Source organism: Pygoscelis adeliae, unplaced genomic scaffold (genome assembly GCF_000699105.1).
Source record: "Pygoscelis adeliae isolate BGI_AS28 unplaced genomic scaffold, ASM69910v1 Scaffold44, whole genome shotgun sequence".
In the NCBI taxonomy this organism is placed as follows: Eukaryota; Metazoa; Chordata; class Aves; order Sphenisciformes; family Spheniscidae; genus Pygoscelis; species Pygoscelis adeliae.
The window spans coordinates 2,571,959-2,581,306 of record NW_008824761.1 but is presented as its reverse complement, the minus strand read 5'-3'; the positions used below and the strand labels follow the sequence as shown (position 1 = coordinate 2,581,306).

The 9,348-nt window shown below is 34.6% G+C and overlaps 1 protein-coding gene across 1 annotated transcript in view; it reads right to left on the bottom strand.

The window, feature by feature from the left end:
- The window catches only part of KLHL1 (kelch-like family member 1), a 181,793-nt gene that overhangs the window by 19,175 nt on the left and 153,270 nt on the right, over positions 1-9,348 (bottom strand). The window contains exon 7 of the mRNA XM_009323524.1: positions 2,429-2,591. Coding sequence (XP_009321799.1) covers positions 2,429-2,591 — 163 coding nt within the window. The remainder of the gene's footprint in view (positions 1-2,428; positions 2,592-9,348) is intronic.

The window sequence follows — 9,348 nt, the reverse complement described above, 5'->3', positions numbered from 1 at the left end:
GGAGGGCCACAAAAATGATCAGGGGGATGCAACACCTCTCCTATGAAGAAAGGCTGAGAGAGTTGGGGTTGTTCAGCCTAGAGAAGACAAGGCTTTGGGAGACCTTATTTCAGCCTGTCGGTACTTAAAGGGGGCTTATAAGAAAGATGGAGACAAACTTTTTAGCAAGGCCTGTTATGACGGGACAAGGGGGAATAGCTTTAAACTAAAGGGGGGTAGATTTAGACTAGATAGAAGGAAGAAATTTTTTCCGCTGAGGGTGGTGAAACACTGACACAGGTTGCCCAGAGAGGTGGTGGATGCCCCATCCCTGGAAACTTTCAAGGTCAGGTTGGATGGGGCTCTGAGCAACCTGGTCTAGTTGAAGATGTCTCTGCCCACAGCAGGGGGGTTGGACTAGATGACCTTTAGAGGTCCCTTCCAATGCAAACTATTCTATGGTTCTATGATTCTAACAGGGTTATTAAAGCAGCTTTGTCCATTTGATCTACTCTGGAACATTTCAATGCCACTGTGACTTAGTAAGAGAAAGCAATGACAATTAAGCTTCAGTGGTTTGCAGATGATTTCACAACATAGAACTAACTCCTAATGTCATGGATGAGAAGTAGATCATGTGAGTATGTGATACCATGAATTAAATAATGTTATAATAATGAATGCATCCAATAAAGCCTATTTAATCCAGAGTTACTCCACAAATAGGACACAAGTGTGATATGACAAACTCATAAAATTAGTTAACATTTTTAAAGCCTGTAGTTTTAATTAATTTAGGATTCAATTTAAAAAAATATATATCTGCATATTGTCATAATTATGGGATTATGGGTACTCTGTCAGACCTCCTGCTGCTGCTACAGAAAGGTATACAATCTCCTATAGATCTTGTAACAGTTTTTTGTAGGCTAAATTAAGTTCCTTGTTTGACTTTTATACTCAGTGACTCTTACATTCAGTGGAAAGAGTCTGACAATCCCAGAAATCAATTCAGTCTACATATCTCAAGCCTGTATCTTAGATGTGATAAGCACAACCTAATATAAAGGATTTTTGAGAGTTTATCCAGCTGTATAATCAAAACTGAATGATTTGCAACTGGAAGAAATGGGGCGGGCAATATTTAGTGGGTTGTTGAATTATGCAATAGCATAGTCTACCATGAAACCAAATAGCCTTTGTAAGTCCTTTTTTTCCCTATATACTTTTTATCATAACTGTTATTATTAGGACACTATTTTTTTAGTGTCCTCAATATTTACTCTCTCATTCCATCCCACATCTGCAGCTGTTTCCCATCCTTTCTTCCTTGCAGTTCAGTAGCAATAAAGTATGAGGAAAATAATGTTCCAGAAATTTGCCTTAATCCATTGCTCCCACCATTCCCAAGGGATTCTTTACTGACTGCCCTTTATTTATGTTCCGTTGTCTACAGTGGGATTCAACTTCCCCACTTAAGATATCAAAAACATAGAAGTCAGAATCTGAGACGGAGTCCTCAGGTTTCCTACATAGTTACTAGAGAAAAATGGGCACTTACAGAGCACTATCCATGCTGTTCTAACATAAATGTCTAAAATAAGTAAAATGAATTATATCCTAAAAGTACATATTTCTTCCATTGACCATAAGGTGAGCTTAGGATGATTGGCTCAGTTGTAGATGTCTATACAAAAATATCTGAAGTTAGGTGTGATGAATTCCTCCCCCAGCTCTAAATTATTACAGCTCACACCATGTTCTTTTTAGCCACAGAGCTAAAAGCAAATACTTTAAAAGTGATAAGCAACAAGTAATACATAATATCATGTTACTGTAAAATGAGTTTTAGAAAGTGCCACATTAAAATTTTAAAAAGTTAAAGTTATAAAAGAGAAACTTAGAATCTGAACACAATCAAAATTACAGGTTTAATGCAGTCTGACTGGTTTGACAAGAATCAAATTTTTGTTTACTTCCTGTGTGAACGTAGTTGCCTTAAGACAAAGAAAGTTTCATGGGTCAATTTTTGGCTGAAGCAAGGTACAAAATGCATATACAACAATCTTATCACGGGGTACATGACTATATTAGATGGATAAACTCAGCTGGTTAACTAAAACTGACATATACAACATATAGAAGTCATATGAGTCAACTGACAATTTGTCCTGAATTGGTTTATACCATGCACACTGAAATTTCAGGTCTATATTCTTAAGCATTTGATAGAAATATTAAGAAAAATAATATAGAAAATAGATATAAATTACTTATTTCAAATAACTGTAAAAGCTATGAGATACAGGGGGGTGTGCACAACTGTGTTTACATTTATTTTAAAAGATACCCTCTATTAAAATATGCTAGAAGTTATATCCTACTGTGTGTCACAGTTACCCATCCCTCTAAGAAATATGTTTCAATCATACAAGAATACCCTACTCACTTGCCATTTAATGCTGCTACTCCAACAGTGCTTCTGGCAATTGACATACTTGCCACAAATGTCCACTGCTGACTTTGAGGGTCCCACCTCTCAACTGTATTCAGATAACTCCAACCATCATGTCCTCCCACTGCATAAATAGGCCCTTCAAGCACTGTAACTCCTAAAATGGAGGAGAGAGTGAGAGAAGATAAAAGTATGCTTTATCAATAACAAAAAAAAAAGTTTTCCAAAACACAGCTAACATGAACTTGCATATTCAAAGTGAAAATGGAAATACCAGTTTGTGATTTGATTAATTAAGGATTAACAACCAGGAATAAAATTAATGCCACTCCACATGGCTTTATGAAAACTAGGTCTTGTCAAACAAGCCTAATTTCATTCCTTGAGAAGATTGTTTGCTTCATAGAATAACCTGTCAATGATGTGACAGTCTTAGATTTCTGTATACTGCTTAACTTAGTATCTCCTAACATTCTGATCATGAATTAGCTCTTTAGAATATCGGTAAAGCACATGATAAATAAAAGATGGACTGGATACCTGATAGATCTCAAATTATTATCAGCCTAAGGGGGATTTCATTGAATGGAATTGCTTCTACCAGGGTTCCACAGGGAAGGGAAAGAAGTCTGATGTCTTCAGTATTTTTGTCAATTATGTAGAAAAAAATATACTATTTTCACTAGCGGGAAGCTTGGTGGACTCACACAGAATCAGAAAACATATTCAAAGGCTCAAGCAAGTAACTTACAGTGAGAAACTTAAGGTGCCTCATCAATTTACCTTATCAAAAAAAGAAATAGCAAGAGAATGGGTACCCTCACAGGAAAATAATGTTGGATATATAAGGATTCTTTTATCTAGTGAAGAAAAGTAAAACAAAATGTAAAGCATGGAAGTTGAAGTAGGAAAAATTTAAATAAGAAACAAATTTTTAACTATGAGGTGTTTTAATCACCCATTCAAAGGAACTGATGAATTCTCTATCTCACAGCATCTTCAGTTAAGCTTAGAAGGCTTCCCCAAGTCGGTTATAGCTAAATACCATTTGTTACAATACAGTGAGCTCAGTAATTCCATTCTATGAATCCATGATCCCAAATGAGCATAATTCTGAAAATCTCAGGTTAAATCCAATCCTATTCCTAAATCAGTGTCTTTTTCTTCCACTCCATTTCACGTGATTTGAACTCATCAAAAAGTCAGAAAACAGTAGATCATTAAAGTTTCAGAGAATGGGTATATTTTTTTCTTGCAGAAAAGTCTCCCTTTCATTTAAAACAATGTAAAGTTTCCACTTTCTGTGTGGAACTATGTTTTGTTCTATTTCAGAAAAGTCATTCATTCAAAGATTAATTTGACATTAAAAACTATATTTATCAATGAGTTTGAACAAGTTTCATCTCGGTGTTCACAGAAAGTGTTCCTGCACTTTGGATGTTGGGTTTGGTTTTGTTTTTTTTTTTTTTCCTAAACTTAAAAAAGTATTGAAAAACCCTACTAAGCCTTACTGAAATTTTCCTTCTTATAAAGCCTGAGCCTCACTTTTTTCTGTAGAACCTTCTGTGAACTCATTCTCCAATTTCTTCTGGTATGAAGAGTCTTGCTTATAAATGCTTTTTATTTAATTATATGTTTCAGCTATAATTGTTCCAGAATATTAAAGTGGATATTAAATTGAACTCTTGATTCCTATAGCTCAATATCTTATCTCAGGGCGCAACCAGTAGCAAACGTGTGGGAAGATGTGTCACTGTTCGCATAGAAAATCAGGAGATAATACGCTGTAGTTGTGGGGACTTTTTGTTTTGTTTTGTTTTGGGTTTTGTTTTTTTACCCTAATATCTAATAGCTATAAATATTCTTAAATCCTGAACAAACAGGTTTACATTGTCAAAAAAGTATTTGCTATAATTTGTTATAACAACACTGTACTCTTTAGCTTTTCATGTTTATACTCTTCACCTAATGCAAAGTTAAATAGAAAATCAAATCCTTGTTGGGATAAAAAATTAATCGTATTCAAAGAAAGTTTAAGTGTGTGAATGTTTCTATACACATGCATGCATATATAATCACTGTCTAGGTAAACACACAAACCCTCTCTCACCTTCACACATAAGCAGAGTTGTATTATTATGCAGTGAATTTAACAGTATGATGTATGTCAAAACACATCTCATCAGTTTTGAAATTTTCACCTTTTACTCCCTCAAATAGCTTATTTCCTCTTTCATTAGGACATAAAAAGTTGTCCTCAATTTACTTTTTTTGTCTCATTCACTATTTCATACTTTTTATCATGTCCTTTCATATTTGATTTTTATTCTTGTTTTTTTTCCCACTGTAAATTAAGCCATCCCAATTATTTCAGTCACTTTTTGTAGAAAATTTGCTTTCCTTTTAATAAAAATACTGTTCTTCCTGCATTTTCATGGATTCTTAGCTTTTTTTTTTTTTTTTTAATGACAACGAACACTGATAAGCTCCTTGCATTAATGTAATGGATTTTCTCTCCACATTTCCTCTTGTACTCTTTTAACTGGGTTTCATACAGAAAACAGTCTTCACTGACTTCTCTATAATGAAAACTTTATTGGGTTTATACAATGCATGTAGAACCCTGTGAGATGCACAATTCCTTCAGATTTTTTCCCCAATGTCTTTTACTTTGCATTTAAGACTTGCTGTTGTGTTGTGAATTCAGCTGGCTTTTAAAGTTCATCTGGGTGTTCTCTGATCTTGTCTGACCTTACTGAATAACTTTTACACACTTTGCTATCATGATGTTCAATTCCATTTCCACATAAATTAATCTTACATTGACACAGGGAAATGTTGCAGTTAGAAAACTGCCAAAATAAAAAAGTTGGTTTGGTGTGAGATTCATGTCATGCTCCTCTGTCAAAAGGTGTGAATGTAATTACAGCTACACCAATGAAGAAATCTGGAAGTTTATTTTGCTTGGAGAACTTTAAGGGATTCAATACAAGATTGCCTGTTTGAGTTTGCCAGTTTGCATTGCTTGTATAATAGGAAAATTTACTGGCAAAGCTATAAGAAAATTATTCTTTCTATACAGGACAAAGACAGAAGGGCTTCCGTACAAACGTAATCTTCCATGATGCTGACCATAGCGTATACTAACTTGCTATGGGTTTACACATTTAAAGTCTCTTCTATACAGAACACCAAATGCATTGACATTCTTACATTTGCTCCTTAAAAGCTGGTCCAGTTCTGGCCCCCTATGTTTTAAAATACTATACAAATACATTCTTCAATATTGAATTTCTTTCTGTTTTGGTATAGTTATGGCTGTAAATGTGAGGGCAAATCATCATTTTGGACTACATAAATTCAATATATTAATGTTCAAAATCCAGTTTTCTAGTAAGTAAATTAAAAAAAACAAATGAGGTGCTGTATTCCATGAAAATAGTATTATGTCTGTTTTAAGTATTTTGTCTCCTTTTTTAAAAATTTTGCTTTCATACTTGTAAGTATCTGAGAAGCATAAATGCAAAGTGGAACAGATTGAGAAACCCATAGTCACAGCTGGTAGTGACTTCATCTAACGGTACACCATGAAAACTAATGGATGCAGATGTTGTACATGTAAATAATGTAAATAGTATGGAGAAACTTCAGAAAGAATTACAAAAGAACCATTAAAAATCTGGAAAATCTGCTAGAAATTCCATAAGGGTTTATCAAGATATTTTTTCCAAGAGGTAATCCAATCATAGTGTATAAGTACCTGAATAAAGAAAAGATTGTACGATTAAGAATCTAACTGTTAGAGGAATAATAAGATCTAATGACTGGAACTAGTAACCTGTTAAATTAAGCGTAAGAATAATATTCCATATTTTAACCAATGATGGTAAGGATTTATTGCAATTATGAATTTAGGAATGTGCTAATTTCTGTGTTGCTTGAAGTTTTCATATCTATACTGCTACATTTTTAAACAGACATGCTCAAACTCCTTCAGATGGCATGTCCTCAAGACAGAAATGACGGAGAGAAATTCTGTGTTCCTCTTGCAGAAAGTCAGTCTACATGATCACAGCAGTAACATTAGGCCATAAAATCTATGAGTCTATATAAATTTGCTAAATTTGGGCATGGATATCACAGTCTTTTTGACTTTGGTATAGAGTCTGTCTCTTTCAGTAGTTGTTCTGGATAGAATCTGTGTTCTCTTCCCAAGTTAACAGCTCTGAAGGCTTGGCTAGACAAACCTGTCAAACTGATAATTGCAGGAGGTCTACTGATGACAGGTTGAAATGACAGAAATGTAAGGTTTAGCACATAATTTAACATATCATGACATAGAGAGTGAGATACTTTATGGGACAGATATCTCTGTGGAAACAACAGCTAGGCCTCTGTAGTGAATCTAATTGCATAATATGTTTTTTCTTTCTTGTCATTTAACAGTAAATCCATTGTTTCTCTTCTACTTTTCATTCCTGCACTATCCTTCACTCCAGTTGAGTCTCCTTATCTTCCAACCATTCTTCATCTATTGCTTAACACAGATTGCATAACAGAGGTATTATGGTGTAGGGGTGACAGAGAGTCACCTACTGAAAACTCACCACTCTTTTATGATATATCAGAGACCTTTTGGTGATTTGGTCTGTCAAATAGCACTGTCAAATAAGAGCAAACTGGTTGAATACTCATTCTTGGTTTCCCAATCATATCTCTTTCCAGAGAGCCATGGCAAACCCAATAGTTTCCTCTATTTGGAAACTATTGGCAGAAAAACCTGGATGCTATTTTGAGAATAATTTACTCCAGAAACAGTTCTCTATTACATATGGATAGGACTATGCCAGATTTGCACTGTCAGTCCTCCAAAGATGATTCTGGTAGTCTCAGCATTCTCACTGCCAATATAACTTCATGTCACTCACCAGAACTTACAGAAGCTATCTTCAATACTACACCATTAAACACTTTTCTACAACTCCGTGACATTTTCCTCACATTATTTCAAGCTCCTTGGGCTGGAAAAAAGCCATTAAAAAGTTCATCCAAAACTGGATGAACTCAATATTAAAATAATAGAATAATATGAAGTTTACTAATACAAAGCACAAGACTAACACAAGATTAATAATGAAATTAATTTGCTGGACTCTGCTCGCAATGGAGAGCCTCACTTACCAGTCTGGGAAGAGTGCTCTTCCTTTTTCTTGCTTCCATAGCTCTGTATTGTTTGAAATTAAAAATATTCAAGGAGTGGCATCTGGCACTCAGTTATCACAACTATCAGTGCCCTATCCTTACTCTCACTTTTCCTCTATTCCATTTTGTATTCATATGACATATAATAAGAATAGCTCCCGCAGAAGGATCCGAGGAGATCTACCCCAGAGCTTCATGGCTACCCTGAAAGGGAGGGGATCACATTTTCAGTGTAGTCCTTTCCTGACTAGGTCAATCTTTGGAACCTAGATATCCCACTGTCCAGGTAATGAACCCAATAACTAATATAGGACAATTTAGTGACTCATAGAGGCAGCTCTAATGCTTCAAAAAGAAAATTTTGCTTAAATCCCAGACATCTTTATGCGAGTGAAATAAAAAAATAAATATGCACCTTGCAATACTGGTCAATCAAGTAAGTACACTTTATTAGAGTTTGCAACATTCTGGCAGCAGCCAAAATAATGTTTTCAATAAATTTTCCATTAATTTTTAAGATGCTTTTTTGTGAATAGTTCCTTTTGATCACGCAAACTGTGAATAATCACTCTCAAAATATTGCCTTCTCAGGTCATTGCTACTGCACAGCTGTTGCAGAGTTTGCTGAATGTGTACAGATTTTGGTTATTAATGGTATAGGCATGTACAGGTATAATTAGAACTTACGAAAGAAGAGCTGAGTGTTCAAGAAAAGCGTTACTTCCCTAATATATGCCTTCATTCCTTTAAAGAACCAATAATTTGCTTTATGAAGCATGTATAAAATACATGGCTTCAACCACAGTAATAATAATTTTATGAAATAACTTGATGATTGTTTTAATCAAATCAAACTGATAAAGGCTGTTACTTCTGTGATGCAATGCCAATAAAAAGCTTTCATTCCCTCTTCACTACTAAACTGATATTCAATATTTGTTAATAACAATACGCAATGATGTATATATAGTTTTAGAGGTGGAAAAAAAAATCACTTCATACATATTTGAGACATTTATGTCTGTGTGACAGAAAAGACAGTCAAAGAGAACAAGCCCAAAGCAAAAACCCAAGGCAAATATAAGCAAATTCCCATCAATCAGTAACTTGATTTTATAGAAATGTTGGGGTTTTTTTCTCTTCGTTTTCTAGGTATTCATACTATATAGTTTTATTTTATTTGGGTTTTTTTTTACAATTATTAAAAATAGTATGAAAACATCACACACGTATTGAAAAGTGGAGACATGGAAGGCTAGTTTTGCAAAATATAAAAATTTGTATTCTTTGTAAGTCATGCTATGAAGCATCGTTAATTTCTTCAGCTACTTTTTACTCATAGGACTATATATTGTCTTATAGGACACAACAGTCTCCTTGACTTTCACCCTTTCTTAATGTGAAGTTGATGGTGCTGACTGTTTTGCTGATGATTTCTCCTAAAGGGAAGAATGCCCAGAAAGAGACCAGCTATGACATTCATCTTCTTGCCTGGCATGATGGTGATAGGAAGGAGAAATACTGACTGTAAACCCTTAATACACTCAGCTTTCTGGTTAAGAAAGTAAAACATCTCCAGACTAGGCAGTTACATTTTGAAAGACTGGACTAACTAGACCAATTTTCCTTTCTCCTATATGCAGCAGCAGCTTATTTATGGGCATGGTGTTGTTGGGTTGACGGTTGGACTCGATGATCTTGGAGGTCTCTTC